Raw genomic sequence first — 15733 nt, 5'->3', positions numbered from 1 at the left:
GTACGCGACCTCATTACAGTTCCTAAATCTCACGGATGGCGTTGTCCCAAAATCCCTCAGACTCCGGACATCACATATCTGGCTCTGCAGTGCCTAAACCCCTAGGGGCAGATCGTCTCCTCCAAAGAAGACGCCGAACGCCTCCTAGAGAAGGCGCCCAAGCGCTCCGAGCCGCTGCAGCACCGGCGGCGCTCGCCCCGCCCGCGAGGGGCGGTGCCCCGGCGGCCAATGGGCATTGGTCAGTAATTAACCCGTGGGTAATTAGCGGCGGTGGGGCGCGGGGCCCGCCCCCGGGCGTGCGGGGCGGAGCGCCGGGATGTGGCGGGCGGCGGCGGTGCGGGCGCTGCGCGGGGCCCCCGGGGCCGGCGCCCCCCGGGCCGCGTCGGGAGCGGCGGCGGCGCAGCTGCGGCGGCGGCTGGAGAGCGAGCTGGAGGAGATCCGCGGCGCCGGCACCTGGAAGAGCGAGCGCGTCATCTCCTCCCGGCAGGGCCCCCACCTCCAGCTGGCGGGCGGCGGCGCCGGTGCGTGCGGGGGGCGCGGAGGGGAGGAGGGGGCTCCCGGTCCCTTCCCTCGGTGCCATGGCCTTGCTTTCTCTTTCTGCTCCCGCAGGGATCATCAACTTCTGCGCCAATAACTACCTGGGGCTCTCCAGCCATCCCGAGGTGATCCGTGCCGCTGTGGAGGCCCTGGAGAAGTTCGGCGCCGGGCTCAGCTCCGTCCGCTTTATCTGCGGTACCCAGGTAGCGGGCAGCATCCCTTCCCCTGCCCCGCGGGCCTTCCGCAGGGTGTCCACGTAGACTCCCCTCTCGGCATGCGTGCGCAGCGCTAACTTACACATGGCCCCGTGAGAAAAGGAGCCTGCCAAAAATCCCCACTAGCCAAGCATCTGGAAATACGCCAATTTAAACCATTACAACACCTGAGAGCAAAGAAACTGAACATCCCTCTGAATTCAGAAAATAAATGTCTTTTTCTCTCTCTTTCGAGCCAAAATTACAGTGAACCTGATTTGAAGTGGCTCCATCAGCCCAGTTTATCCCTGCTGGAGCATTTTTTGAGTGCTGCCTGGTTAAGTGCAAAGAACAAGCAGAGCTTCTCCCTTGTGCATGGGGAGCTTGGAGTCTCCCTGCTGAGCTTTGGCATCCAAACCCATAATTATACTTTAGGGCTGCATTTGCTGAACACAATTATCTTCTCCCACGCACACACACCTTTTCTGGATAAAACCTGTCTGTGTCCTCCCCTTTCAAGTCAGCATTTAACAGCAGTGGGCAAGCAAGGACTTGTGCTGGCCCACTGTTGACTCCTGCTCCTCTCTTCTCTTTAGAGCATACACAAGGACCTGGAGGAGAAGATCGCACGTTTCCACCAGCGGGAAGATGCCATTCTCTATGCCAGCTGCTTTGATGCCAACGCTGGTATCTTTGAGGTTCATGAGGCTTCCTTTGTGTTGTGCATGGAGGAGGGAGGTGACAACAATGTGGCTGCCATGCCTCCAGAGGCTCTGCTGTGAGCTCTGTGCACCAGAAAGGATGGCAGTGGCTGGTGGTGAGGAGCCTGCCTTGGGGCCCTTGCACCAGGGAAGCCATGCAGAGGCATTTAACCACCCTCACCTCTGCTGGCTCCAGCTCTTGGGGAGGGCTCCCATTTCTGCTGAGGTCTGTACTCCCCCTGAAAGTGTAGGTGAGGGGCAGGGGTGATCTCACATGTTAGGAAAGGGGGAGGGAGATTTTGAGCTCAGAAGCCACAAGCAAGAGCCTGGCATAAAGAAATATGGATAAGGTGACTAGGGGAGAAATATAAAGTCTAGCAGTGTCAGGAGAGACGTGGCCACTGGAATCAATCACAGCCTTGTTATCTGTACTGAGGAAGGCTGGGAGATGTCAGTGAGGTGACATCCAGAGCAAAGGATGATCCTTTCTGTTTGGCTCGGCCAGGCCCTGCTGACCCCAGAGGATGCAGTGCTGTCAGATGAGCTGAACCATGCTTCCATCATCGATGGGATCCGCCTGTGCAAGGCCAACAAGTACCGCTACAAGCACATGGACATGCAGGACCTGGAGGCCAAGCTGAAGGAAGCTCAGGTATGGAGTTCTGCTCCCACCCCAGCCCAGGGCACTTCTTTAGCTGTTCTGCCTGTGCAGCAGCCAGTCCTGGGGGTGAGCTCTGCCCTTTCCCATGCCATAGGCATTGTTTTTGCCAACAGGCATGGATGGGCAAGGTGGCAAAGCAGCTGGTTGTGATGCCAGTCCCCTCCATCTCAGTTAGGTACATCCTCTCCATACAGGAGTGTGAGTGTGTCCCTTTGCCAGCCCCTCTCCTCAGGGTGACATCTTCACTCCTGGGGATGCCTTTTTCCCTCCAACAGAAGCATCGGCTGCGGCTGGTGGCCACTGACGGAGCCTTCTCCATGGACGGTGACATCGCGCCGCTGAGGGAGATCTGCCAGCTGGCGCACAAGTACGATGCCCTGGTCTTCATCGATGAATGCCACGCCACAGGGTTCCTGGGACCCAACGGGCGGTGAGTGACTGCCCCAGCCCTGGTTCTTCCTCCTACCCTGACTAGTTCTGAAGCAAGGACCAAGGTGCTGATGGCCAGCATGTTTTTGTGTGGGGACTCCTTGAAGGCTTTGCACCTCACCTTGGATTGAAAGGAGATCCTTCAGCAGTGATCTATCCCCAAGTGACAGCTGCTTCTCAGTGTGTAACAGATGGTGTGACCATCTCATCTGGGCACCACCTCTCCTGGCAAGTGCTTTGCTTGTATTATTAAACTTCTGTGTGGGAAGTTTGAGCACTTTCCCATCTCTAAGGGATGAAGAACCCATGCTCTTACTTGATGAGGTCCCAGCTTAGGCTTTCTGCAGGAGAGGAAGGTCAACACTTGGGTTGAACTATTCAAGGGGCTGTTCCTCCTTGTCTAGAAGGAGGGATGCCAGAGACCTGGCTGGCAGTGCTTTGTTTTCCTTGAGGTATCCAGCAGCTTCCCTGGTGTGTGCTGGCACAGCTGATAATGTGATGTTTCTTTTCCTACAGGGGTACTGATGAGCTCCTGGGAGTGATGGACAAAGTCACCATCATCAATTCTACCCTGGGAAAAGCTCTTGGAGGAGCTGCAGGTGAAGATATTTTCTTGTCCAACATCCTGCATGCCCTAAAGCATCCTGATGCTCTACAGCATCAGTCTTACATTTCCTTCCTCTGCCTAATGATAGAGTAACAAATGCACATTATCCTTTTCCACTGGTGGCATAAGGCTTGGTTTGTGATGTTGCTGCAGGATTAAGGGAGATCCTGCCATGTGCCCCTTACACTTTCATCTTTTGCATGCATTTGCCTTTGGTGTCAAGGTGGAAGCTCTTGGTCAAAAGCATCAGCTGTGATGTTTAGACCTGGTTTGTACCTAAATTCTTGCTATAGGTGCCAGGTTGGCTTTATCAAGAAGCCTCACTCTAAACAGGTCACCCTGGGGTGCCTTGTCCATTTCTCTCTCCTCTGTCTGCAGGTGGGTACACAACAGGTCCCAAACCCCTCATCGATCTGCTCCGCCAGCGCTCCCGCCCGTACCTCTTCTCCAACAGCCTGCCCCCTGCCGTGGTGGGCTGTGCATCCAAGGCCCTGGACCTGCTCATGGAGAGCAATGCCATTGCACAGTCTATGGCTGCCAAAACCCAACGGTGAGGGGGCCATGTGGGGGTGGGAGCAGGGGCAGCTTTGTTAGGCGTGAGCTGTCTGTGATTTATTCACCCCTCCTTTCCCAGTGATTACTGTGAAGACAGTTGGCAAATCAGGGCTCAGGGAAAGCTGCAAGATGTGCCTGCCTGTGTCAGGTAGATGTGTCACATCTGGATGCTCTGTGAGCGGGGGCACATTGTCCACTCAAGGCTCTGCAGTCCCATTATGCTGAGCAGGACATGGTAGGAGGTCACTCCAAGAGGAGAGATCTCTTCCCTGCACAGAAGATGAAGAGTGGAGCAAACCTTACCCAGTTCTCAGTGGGCAGGGCTCCCAGGGGAAAGAAAGGCAGGAGTGTCCAAGGACAGGGTTGTTGAGATTTTTACTCATCCTGTTGTTCTCTTCATCAGGTTCAGAAGTAAGATGACGGCGGCTGGCTTCACCATCTCGGGGAAAGACCACCCCATCTGTCCAGTCATGCTGGGGGATGCTCGGCTGGCCTCAGTGATGGCAGAGGACATGCTCAACAGAGGTGATGTGGGGAGGGAGCTCAGTATGCAGACACATTCCCTGAGGAAAGGGGCTGTTGGTGGTGGTGCCCTCCTTCAGAGGATGTTTCTGCGTGAAATCCAGTACTCCTCCACCTTCCAGCTGCAAATGTCCTCATGGTCTCCCCCAGATGTTGCTGGCTGCACCTTTTTTCTCTGTTAGGAAGGGGATTTACATTAATGCTCTATGCTGGACTCCACCCCCATTGCTGGCCCTTAACCTCATTTCCATGCTTGGGAGCCGATGGCATGTGAAAGCCCTGACGGCTTGCAGTGGTCACTGGGAGGGGAGCCTTTCTGTCCCTCCGTGCTCCTCAGCCTGCCTCCTTCCCAGCCAGCTCTGACTCTGCCTGCACTTCCTCCCCAGGCATTTACGTGATTGGCTTCAGCTACCCCGTGGTGCCCAAGGGCAAGGCGCGTATCCGGGTGCAGATCTCGGCCGTGCACAGCGACGAGGACATCGACCGCTGTGTGGAAGCCTTCACCCAGGTGGGACGGAAGCATGGAGCGCTGCCCTGAGGGGCCAGAACCAGGAAACACCTCTTCAGCACCATCCCTGCCCACAACCAAGTGCCTCTGATGGGGAAAAAGGCCTGAGCAGCACACTGCCAAAAGCAGGACCGTTCCTCAAGGCATCACAGCCTGCACCATGAGTCAGCCAGCTGGCTGTTGCGGTGTGCTGGCAGTAGCACTGGCAACCAGCACGTGGAAGTGTCATTAAAGGTGTCCTGCAGTGCAGCAGATATTTGTCTGCCTCCTATTTCCTCATCCAGGAGCTGCCCCCCATCCCCATCGTCTCACTCTGTGACCAGACTCTCTGCTATGCCTTCCCTGAAGCCTCAGTCCCGATGCTGAAGTGCTGCAGTTCCTGCTGTCTCCTGCTGATGGAAATAACAGCATTGCTGATGTTGCCTGCTTCTTCTGTGCTGTCCTGTGGGTCCAGCAGCATCACCCTGGCAGATCTGACTGCTGCAGTTCTCCACTAAGGCAGGCAGGGGTGTTTCCCAAGCCCTTTGCAACCTGTGCCACCAACAGCTGGTTAGGGGAAGAGGACGTGGGCCCACCAAAGCTCCGGTGCTCCTTTCTCTCCTTCTTACTCTTCGGTGTTAGATATGAGGCTTGCTTGGTCCCCCAGCTACAAGGCTTTGCCAGTTGCTTCAGTGGTCCCAAACCTGTCCTGGAAAAGACATTCTTGCCCCAGAGAGGCCATCAGGCAGTGGGCAAGCTGAGGTGGTAGAGGCCACAGCAGCATGGTGAGAGGATCTGCATCTAACTAAGGCCAGGGGCAAGAGCAGGTGACAGAAACCTTTAATTTTCCTCCATATGGCAGGAATCTCTGGAATTGTTCCTCCAAGCTGTGCTGTAGTATTTCAGCATTCAAAAAGACACAAGTGGCACCTGGGCATCTCTTAGGATTACTTTGCATCAGTTTTGTTCCAGATCAGAAACTGTGTGTCCTGCCAGCTGCCCATGTGCTGAATGAGTAGCTGCAGCCAGGGACAGATTCTAGCTGAAATGGAGTGTTCTGTGCCTGAGTGCTGGAGCACTGGGTTATATCAGCAAAGACCTGCTCTCAAGTCCTTATGTGTCACTGGGCTGTCAGGGAGCAAACTACTGGGCAATAATGTCTGACCTGAGCCAGAGCAACTGCAGAAGAATTCAGGTATTAATCCAGGATTGTAGGGCTTTACAAGGATGCAAAGGACAGGGGAGAAGTGTGTCTTGTAGGTTCAACAGGAGTACAACCAAACTCTTTTAGAACAGCTGGTAGTGCGTGTGTTGATTTTGTTTAATTTTCCATCCCCCGGGCCCTGAGCTCAGCCTGCTGATAAACTATGGTATGGAGTTCCCTTTCTGTGGCAGCAAGCCCTTGCAGCTTGCAAACCCTTTTCAACAGGCAGTGTTTTGGCCTGGGGAAGCCAGGGAGATTGCTTTCAGGCCTCTTGTGCAACCTGGAAGAGATGAAAGTTCAGCCAGATGGGCTTAGGGAGGTTTGAGACCCTAAACTGAATCACTGCTGGTTTGAGCCCAATGCATGTGCACCCCTTGCTCCCCCTACCTGCCCAGCTCCATTGCACACCTGAACCGCCCTCCCTCACATTTCTCTCCTGCTTGTCCCTAGCCCTGGTCTCCCTCTCTCCCCTGGCCCTCTGCAGGCATCCCTGCTGATGCCTCTGCTCCACTCAGGGCAGACAACCCAAGCAGTTTAACCCTGCTCCAGGTTTCAAGTCCTCCTCATTGGCAGAGCAGGCCTACAGATGTCTCTCTGCTCATCTGCAGGCTGGAGCAGCAGGAGCAGCCTCCCTCCTGTGATGCTCATTGTTTTTGCATGCATGTGTGGGCTCACCCTCTGCTCCTTTTCTCGCCAGACGCGCTGACCTCCCTCTCCCCTCTGTATCTCCCGGGTGCCTCAGCAGCCAGCTCCCTGCTCTCTGCCTGCCTCAAGGCCAAGCTCAGCAGCAGGCTGGGGAGCTGTCTGGGGAACAGACTGTGTAGTGCTGGAATCCCAGGAAGGCAGGAGGGTCAGATGATGGCACTCTGGTAATGAATAATGCCATACTCATTGACTTGGAGGCATCATGTTAATGTTGAATTCAGGCATGTCCTCCTGCTCCTTATTTCTTCAAGGCCTTCCAGCCTAGGTCTGATCTACAACTTTTAGCTCAGAAAGCAGAGGATTGTTTTGCTGAGTGGAATGTAGAGGCAGATGTCACTTTTTGAGGATGCAGGACCCACCCTGGGTTCCCTGAACTACCTCATACCCTGTATGCTGCTCAGGCAGTCCTGAGTCTGGAGCTGTCAGCCTCTGCACTGTGGGATAGGTGGGGGATCCACATATTTCACCCATTTTACCTCAAAGTAGGGGACTATCCTATCCCATCCCATTTTCATACACACCTAGCCCCAGAAATGCTTCCAGCTCTGCGGCATGGCCCACCTTCCACTTCTACTCTCACTAGGCTGCCTGTTGCAGTCCCAAAATACCCCACTGCCCCATGATTCCTTCCAGCCTCTCTCCACATTGCTGTTTCCACCCCAGCAGTGACCCACCTGTACCTTCTGCTGGAATGCCCTGGCCCTGGCTCCCTGCCTGCAGCCCCATCCAGGCAGGCAGAGGAGCCCCAGCTTGGACTGAGCCAGCTGGGGTGGTGCAAACGGGGTCTGAACCTGCCGTTCAGTGCCATAATTTCTCCATCCCTCGTCCTTTGCTGGAGATAAAAGCCGCACAAGGGCCTCCGCTGGTGCTAATGCCTCACGGCAGTGGTGGGTGAGGGGTGAAGCAGCCGCACCCCCACCCAGGGGTTTTGGTGAGACACAGCAACGACCACAGCATCCCCGCTTCCTTCCTGGAGGTTTATTTCTGTTTGGAGGTTTATTTCTGTTTGGGGGATTCCCACCAGCTCCGAGGGCGGGTCCAGGCAGATGTTTGCCTTTTCAGGCCTGCAGGAGCGGGCCCCGGGAGGCACCTCCGCGGCCCCCTCAGCGGCAGGAGCACTTGCAGGCGGCCACCACGGGGTAGGGGATGTGCCGCCAGGTGCAGCTGGGGGCCGCGGGGGGCTGCGGGTTCCAGCAGTGCCAGGCCAGCAGCTTGATGCGGGTGAGCTGTGCGGGCCGGCAGGCCATGCCGGGGGGCCAGGAGCAGCCGGCCGGGCCGCTCTCGCACGTGGTGTGCCGCACCCAGCGGGGCCAGAACACGGGGCCCAGGTCCACCCAGGCGGAGGTGAGGCGGCAGGCGGCCCGTTCCACCAGCCACTGCCGCAGGCCGCGGGCCAGGGCCCCCGCCAGCTCGGGGGGCAGCGCTGGGCCGGGGGGCAGCAGCGCGGGCAGCTCCAGCTCCTCCGCCTCTCGCCACAGCTTGCGGCGATACCGCCCGGCGCTCTCCGCCAGGTCCCTGCTCATGGACTCCAGGTTCTCCTCGAGGATGCTCCCGTTGCGACCGCGGGGCTGCTCGGTCGCCATCCAGAAGGGGTCGAAGGCCGAGCCCAGGAGCCGGCGCAGCCGCCCGGGGCGCAGGTGCCGGGGCCTGGGGGCGTAGCGGTAATCCTCGGGGGACAGCGACAGGCTGTAGGGCCGCACCGGCTCCGAGGGCTGCCCGCGCAGCAGGTGCGCGGCGGGGTCCACGGGACTGGACGGCGGCGGCGGCGGCTCCCGAGGCTCCTCCAGAGGCGGCGGTGGGCCTGGGGCGCCCGGCGGTGGGAGCAGGCAGAGGAGGAGGAGGAGGCAGCTGCGGTGTGCTCCCTCCATGGCGAGCAGCGCTGTGACAGGCTGTGCCCGGCTGCAGGCTTGCACTCTGCCGCATCCCCTGGGTTATCACCGCGTCCCGAGGCATGGCCTTCCCCTTTTCCCTGGTTACAGCGGCTGATAGGGAGCTGGCGGGGACACCTCGCTCCTTCCCACCAGAGGGGCAGGTGGGGGGGAGAAACCACATGGTTCCTCCTGCCACTGAGCCAGTGGGGATAATTTGGGCTGCCGTGGGGGAGAAGGGGCCAGTGTCTCCTTCTCCACATCCTGCGCCTTCGTTGGAAGAGATACCCACAACATTCCCAATGAAGGGAAGCTGGTGGCCTTTGGTCCTTTCTCAGCAAGACTCACCAAGCTGTACGCAGTGCAGCTGGAAGTCCTCAGGGCGCAGGTCCTGTCACCAGGATGGACATGGCGTGGGTCACTGTCCTCTCCTGGCACCTCAGCCAGCCCCCATGTGTCTCCAGGCAGCTGTGATGAAGCTGGACCTCTGGAGGTGGTCATCCTGGAGGTTTTGTCCTTCCTCCCATACTGTACCACTGATGGAGTGGAGACTGGACTGGATGGAATCCAAAACCGGCTTTCTCCTCCTTCCCTAGGTCAGACATTGTGGGAGAGGCTCAATCTGCTCAGTGCTACTAACAATGAACTAATAAAATCTAGTGAGAGCAATTAATTGCTCATCCTCCAGAGGGTTTATGACCCTATATTGAGTGACAGGGCAGGGGTGAGGCTCACAGTTGTGGGATATTTACGTTCCCTGGAGGTGTTGAAAAACACATCTTGAACACCCAGCATTGAGAGGTGGCTGCTGAGGTCCAAGGGACCCTTTCCCCCTCCATCCTCCCTTTTCCACTAGAGAGTGGTGAGATTTCTTTCTGCCACCCTCTTCTCAGCAGGAGGAGCTGGGAGCAGCTGAGCCTGCAGGAAAGCTGGGCAGAGAGGAGTTAACTCCAAACCCAACCTCAGGGAGAGGGAAAAAAAACCAACAGAGAACTATGGATCAGCAGCAAGAGCAGAGGGAGGGAAAAGGGGGAGTCAGAGAGAGAGGAGAGGAGCTCCAGAAGAAGAGAGAGCAGAGCTGGTGGCAGGCAGGGGGAGGCAGCGGAGCACCAGGAGGAGCGAGTGGGATAACCGGGCTGCCCAGATAAACTCCTCCGTGGTCTGCGTCCTCCTGCTGCCGCTGCGTGGGCTGCACTGGACGTCTCTCCCTAAGTGTGTGGCAAAGCTGCAGGCCCTTCCTCAAAAAGGTGAGTACCGGCTTCCAAAGCTGAAAGGTGGCCTCAGGCTCCCTGAGCAGAGACACCCTGGTGCATTTTGCATGCCCAGAGGAGACTGGGCTCCTCTGCCTCAGTGAGGAGATCCATCCCCCATGGGGCCAGATGGATAAGCGGGAGGGTGGCTACAGTGGGACAGAGGGGACCAAAGACACAGAGAGGCAGGGACACTCTCTTGGTGTGGTACACAAAGAAGCTGGGAAGCAGAAGTGGCGTGAGCTGAGGGATGGGGGAGCATGGAGCGAAGGAGCTTGCATGACCCAAAACCGAGTTAATTGCTTGTCAACAGTAGCTAGATAACAGTGTCTTTCCTTCTCTGTTTTTGCTCACAGAAGGACAATTTGTTCTAATGATAGCATAACAAGGAGAAGGCTTATTCAGAGATAGGCTGTTGGTGTTCCCTGCCTGAGCACAGTGTTACTCAGGGCTGGAGGAAGTTTTGCAGCAAATCACAACACCTTGAGCTGTGATAATAACAGGCTCATCATGCTGTATTTCAGGCGGCTCCAGGGTCTCCTCCCCATCCTCACCTACCTGCCACCATCCAGCCCTTGATCACTTCTCAGCATCAGGAAAAGCTGCATTTAGTTGCCTTTCCTCCGTGGAGTGTAGCTACTGCACAGGGAGAAAGGAGCAGCCAGCTCCAGGGGTGGAGGGGTCCCAGCTTAAGGAGTTCCTTTGGGGTGGGAATGTGTTGGGGTGCAGCTGCTGTGGGGTGATCCAGGCATCAATTCCCTGCTGCAGGAGGTGGCACAGCCCTGGGCTGAGTGTACTGGCACCACTTAGAGCCCATGGGAGCCTCCTACCCCCTGGCCCTGTGGCCAGACCCTGTTGAGCACTAGCCAGGGTTTAGACTTGCCAAAGCAAGCAATCCTAGGGGTTTAGCAGATTTGGGAATGTAGGAGGAAGGTGGGTGAGGCCAGGTGGCAGGGCAGGAGGGCTCCTTCGGGTGCTGGGAGCACAGATGTTCTGATGGCAATGTGAATCTGGGCAGGAGAAAGAGGCTTCAGCTCTGCTCAAGCCAGGCAGATGTGGGCTGACTGACCACAACAGCATTCTTGCCAGTGATGTCACGAGGGTCTTGGTGGCACATTTAACCAGCTGGTTGGGACTGGCATCTCTGGGAGAAACGGGAGTATCAAAGGCTGGGGTCAGACACCTTGTGGCCTATTATCCCTTTGTCCCAATGCAGGTCCCTGCAGTCTGACAGGAAGATGCCAGGGGGATTGAACATCTCTTCTGACAGCCCAGAGCTACGAGCAGCAGGGATTATTGTGCCCATCATTTTCTCCCTCATCTTCCTTGTGGGTACGGTGGGAAATGGGCTGGTGCTGGCAGTGCTGCTGTGGAATGGCCAAGTCAAGTACTCCACCACCAACCTCTTCATCCTCAACCTGGCTGTGGCCGACCTGTGCTTCATCATCTGCTGTGTCCCTTTCCAGGCCACCATTTACACCCTGGATGGGTGGCTCTTTGGGGCCTTTGCCTGCAAGGCTGTGCATTTCCTGATCTACCTCACCATGTATGCCAGCAGCTTTACCCTGGCTGCTGTCTCTGTTGACAGGTAAGTGTTCCCTTCCCTTTGAGTTATGCAGCTCAGGGACACTGTGTTTGCCACTCTTGAGCTAAGGGTGGGAGAAAGGCCACTACTTACCCTGTTGGGTGTCCTGTAAGAAGCAGGTTGGGTCTCCCCAGAGGTAGGGCCAGCAGAGCCAGTCTCCCCAGCTCCCCATGCCCTCCCCCTCTAACAAGCCAAGCTCTCAGCCTAATTACCTCGTGCTCGCTTGGGAAGGAGGGGAGTCCACCATGCATAAGCAAGAACAGCAAAACCCCAGGGCAGCAACACAACTCAGAAGGAACAGGAGAGTCCTGTCCTGCTCCTATCCTTCTCTTACCTGGTTCAAAAGATACACTGCTTGCCCTTCCTGAGCTGGCACTGCACAGTGGGTGATAGAGCTCCCAGGCACACACTTGGAATAACCCTGATAGTTTTGTGAATTCACTGTGATCCTCCCAAAAGATTTGGGAGGGAAGAGATGGGTGGCTGCATGGGAAGGGGTATGCAGATGGCCGCTCCACAGGACAGGAGGAATGCCTCATCTCACCCATGTTGTGCTTTGTCTCTCCTTCTCCTTCCCCTCCTTGCCAGGTACTTGGCCATTCGCTATCCCCTGAAGTCCCGGGATCTCCGCACATCCCGAAATGCAGGAGTGGCCATTGTGGTGGTCTGGTCACTGTCAATGCTCTTTGCAGGGCCTTACCTCAGTTACTACCAGATAATCCATTACCATGGTGTGCCCATCTGTGTCCCCATCTGGGAGGACCAGCGCAGAAAGGTTCTGGACATCCTCACATTTGTGTTTGGGTACCTGCTGCCTGTGACTGTGGTGAGCCTGGCATACTCTAGGACCATCAAGTTCTTGTGGACTTCTGTAGACCCCATAGAAAGAATCTCAGAGTCTCGGAAAGCCAAGCGTAAGGTCACCAAGATGATTGTCACAGTGGCCATCCTGTTCTGCCTCTGCTGGCTGCCCCACCACCTGGTCATCCTCTGCTTCTGGTTTGGCCACTTTCCCTTCAACCGGGCCACTTACGCTTTCCGCCTGGCTTCCCACTGCCTCTCCTACACCAACTCCTGCCTCAACCCGATTGTCTACGCCCTCATCTCCAAGCATTTCCGCAAGCATTTCAAGCAGGCCTTCACCTGCCTCTTCTTCCAGAACAAGATCAGGAAAAAGAAGAAGAAGAGAGTTGGAAGGAAAGTCCATATGGTCAATGTGGAAGGAGGTTTTGCCAACAGGACAGGAGATTTCTATGGACGCAACACTGAGGTTACCCAAGCCCCAGAAGGGAGCACCAGGAAGAGGGACCATGAAGGTGCCAGTCGTGCCAGAGCATGGACTCAGCAGGTACAAGATGCCATGGTCTCTGTTCAGAAGGAGCTACTGGAGGAGGAAATTTTGGCAACAGCTGGCCATTCCCTAGATGTGACCCCTCTAAGAGAAACTGCTGGACAAGACCAAGAAGAAGCCCTAGAAAAGGGCTAGAGATGCAAGAAGGAAGTCGCTATTTGCATCACATTTTCTGACCACATCACAGTGGTTTTGCTTTCCTCTAGGATTATAGGATCATCATGCCCACGCATTATCCCCGCTGAGATGGTTTTATGTTAGCAGTAAGAGATGAGCTCACACATTCAGACCTACTAAGTCCGAGTTGAAGTCCCCCAGAACTCCTCAAACACCTCCTCCATGATTCTGTAGTCATGTCTGAGACCTGCCATCATCCCAGCTCAATATTCACAGTAAACTTTAAGTGACTGCAACAGCTGTCCTTTTCTTTAATTATGTATGGTGTTTTATTAGTGCTGTGTGGCTCCTGAATATGTAACCCTTAATGTGAGGCAGGTGTGCACCTGTAATTTCTTAAGAGGAGGTGAAAATTGGGAAGCTTAGGAGAAAGGGGAAAGCTGTGACATTGTGGGACAGCCAGACTTCCACACTGAAGCTGGGAAACAATTACAGGTAGTCATGGCACTTATAGGTGTCCTGAGCCCTGTGTGGGCTACAAAATCCTCTGGTGTCCTCACTTGTCCCCATGCATGGTGCTGGAAGTTGTGTCAAAAGTAAAGGAGTTTTGGCCTCATCCAGTGCTGTCGGCATTGTACAGTGGGGCAGAGCTGTGATGTGCATGAGCAGAGCCATGATCTCCCCCTTATTTCTCTTTTTCTGTTTCCTACTTCTGTTTGCGTAAATCTTTCCTTTTTGCTTTGTCCTGCCCACTCTTAATTCCCAGCTGACATGGTATTTCTTATGCTCACTGAAGCTGTTGTTCACCTCACTAGAGCTCAGCTCCAAGGACATCCCTTTTTCTGTGTGGAGGCTAACTGAAGAGAAAGGCCAACAGTGCTGGGAATTAGTTTTCTTTTTCCATTCAAGTGCTTTATGTTGCTTTCTGCACTTTGAGCCTCCCTTGCCTCTCTCCCTGTTTCTGATTTTTCCACCTCTCTGCTTTTGTGGTGGCTGCCACTCCTCCACGGTGGATCTCTTTCAGAAACGTGTCCAATGTGCCTTTCTGGGAACAGTGAGTTCTGCAGCCACCCTCTGCACATTGTGTCGTGGCTGGTGGCCAGCCCACATGGTTTCATCATTTCTTTAGGTGAAGATCACTCCACAGCCCAAAGTGTTGGAGGGAGAAGGGAACAGCAGTCAGGAGCAATGATGTGGCACAGCTGGACACTGCCTGTTCTTGCCTAGAAGCAGCTGGGCTGTTGCTCACCCCTGATCCTGTTCCTCCTGGTCCCAGATTGCAAATGGGGCAGATCAGATCAAGACTGACTGCTGCACATTGAGGTGAAGCCTAAATGAAACAGGACAGAGAGGACAGGGAAGATCTTGGGGAGAAGGTGCATTTAGCATGACAAGTGGCTGCAAGCCCTGGGCCCCTTCACTATGTTCTGCTTGATGCTAAGCCCCAATTTTGGGGAGCACATGAGCAGGAAGGGCAAGTGCTGAGCCTGGGTTGGGAAGGCTCTGGAGCCAGAAGGGAATTCCTGTCTATCCAGTACCAGTTTACGTGCTCCAACTGGCTTCTCAGCTCTAAAGCAGAGGTTAAACAAAGATGTCACATCCTTGATAGAGAGACGGGTTTAATTAAAACTGAAGGAGTTTGATTGCTGCTTTCCACGCAGCCTTCCCTCCAGACTGATTGGCATTCTGCAGTCTCTGCTCCCAGCTTCCTGCCTTAATTAATTACTCTTTTCTCTTATTTTCTATCCTACTTTTCATCATTCAGGCTGACAAGCTTGTCTTTAACCCTGCAGGGACTGGTTTTGCCACATCAGTAGAGTGCAGCTGTTCCAAGATCTGGAACAGGGTAGATGAAATGGGAGAGTGTGAGCAGGTCAGGGTTTTGCATCTAGTGGTAAGCATCAGCTCTTCTCTGTGGAGTAACTTAGTCTTGCTAACTGTGTGCTGATTCTGGTGTCTGGCATCTCCCTGGCACGTGTGACAGGAGCCTGACATACTGGGAAGTGTCAGACCCAGTGCCAAGAAACTCATCCTGTTTATGACCCTGTGTGTAAATCTGACAGCCCTGGGAAGGAAATTCTTGTTATTTGCTTTTGGGTTTAGCTGCTGGTTGCTAATCTATGACCAGCACTAGCAAGTTGCCAGGTGATTATTTTAATTCTTCCATGTGCTCTCTTCCCCTCTGAGAGATTTCATAAAAAAATCCCAGAGGAACGCTGTTTGCCATACCTCCTTTATTATCTTCCTAATCAAAACTTGCTGATTCCTCCTCCTAGTCACCCCATGAGCCCTGGCCTGCTCAGGGCTGCTCCCCAGGCTGGCCAGGGACAATGCATGAAGAAGGCATCTTTTTGTAACTATCTTTTTCTGTGATGGAAGAGACCTTTGCTCACAGAGTGAAAAAAGGAAGTGCATGAAAGGGTGAGAAGTTTGCCAAAGATGCTTCATGGGGCTTCCTTAGCAGCACAGATAATTGCTGTGCTGGATTTGAAGTCTGCTAGAAAGGCAAAGGGGGAGAAAGTAAATGAGTTTAGCTGTTGGAGATTAATTATTTTGGCTGCTGAAGAGCTGAACAAATTCTTGATGTTCACAGACATTGCAGTGTGTGCTTTGCACTCGATTGTGTGGGTGAAGTGACTGCTCCAGAGAAAGGTCATTTGCTTAGTAACGTCCATGCAGCTTTGCTGGGAGCCTTGTCAGAGCTGCTGCTTCTGCTATGGCTCCTCTGTGAGACACAAGCAGGTCCTCAGCTGTTTGCTTGCTCGAGGCAGATCCTCAGTCTGGCTGGTTTTGGCTGCATCTTACAGTACAGCAGCAGCCTTAGAGCCAGGGAAGTTGTTGCTGGGTTCAATGGCTGGGAATTCTGCAGATCCCATGCTCTGAATCAGGAGAGGAGATAGAATGTATGTATTTGGAGGTCAGGTAGTGGTGAGGGGGAACCAAAGCCTAAAGCCCCAATT

The 15733-nt window shown here is 54.9% G+C and overlaps 3 protein-coding genes across 4 annotated transcripts; 2 read left to right on the top strand and 1 right to left on the bottom strand.

The window, feature by feature from the left end:
• Nucleotides 1-316: 316 nt before the first annotated feature.
• GCAT (glycine C-acetyltransferase) lies at nt 317-4966 on the top strand. Its single transcript, XM_064702431.1, has 9 exons — nt 317-521; nt 610-740; nt 1328-1429; nt 1938-2084; nt 2369-2523; nt 3039-3121; nt 3508-3679; nt 4088-4209; nt 4593-4966. The coding sequence occupies exons 1-9, from the start codon at nt 317-319 to the stop codon at nt 4742-4744; spliced, it is 1269 nt and encodes a 422-aa protein (XP_064558501.1). The 3' UTR covers nt 4745-4966.
• A 2618-nt stretch (nt 4967-7584) lies between these two features.
• On the bottom strand, nt 7585-8553 carry LOC135442541 (noggin-like). The gene has a single exon (XM_064702435.1). It carries the CDS (start codon nt 8468-8470, stop codon nt 7706-7708), a length of 765 nt encoding a protein of 254 aa, XP_064558505.1. The 5' UTR covers nt 8471-8553; the 3' UTR covers nt 7585-7705.
• Nucleotides 8554-9475: 922 nt separating this feature from the next.
• GALR3 (galanin receptor 3) lies at nt 9476-13069 on the top strand. 2 transcript variants are annotated; one of them, XM_064702432.1, is made up of 3 exons: nt 9476-9717; nt 10937-11308; nt 11894-13069. In XM_064702432.1, the coding sequence occupies exons 2-3, from the start codon at nt 10959-10961 to the stop codon at nt 12789-12791; spliced, it is 1248 nt and encodes a 415-aa protein (XP_064558502.1). In that variant the 5' UTR covers nt 9476-9717; nt 10937-10958; the 3' UTR covers nt 12792-13069. The 2 variants fall into 2 exon arrangements, with proteins under 2 accessions (XP_064558502.1, XP_064558504.1); XM_064702434.1 differs by having other exon boundaries at nt 9603-9717; nt 10900-11308; nt 11894-12930.
• Nucleotides 13070-15733: the final 2664 nt, after the last annotated feature.

The sequence above is a fragment of the Zonotrichia leucophrys genome, chromosome 1A (assembly GCF_028769735.1).
Source record: "Zonotrichia leucophrys gambelii isolate GWCS_2022_RI chromosome 1A, RI_Zleu_2.0, whole genome shotgun sequence".
In the NCBI taxonomy this organism is placed as follows: Eukaryota; Metazoa; Chordata; class Aves; order Passeriformes; family Passerellidae; genus Zonotrichia; species Zonotrichia leucophrys.
This window is presented reverse-complemented; position numbering and strand designations above follow the sequence as displayed.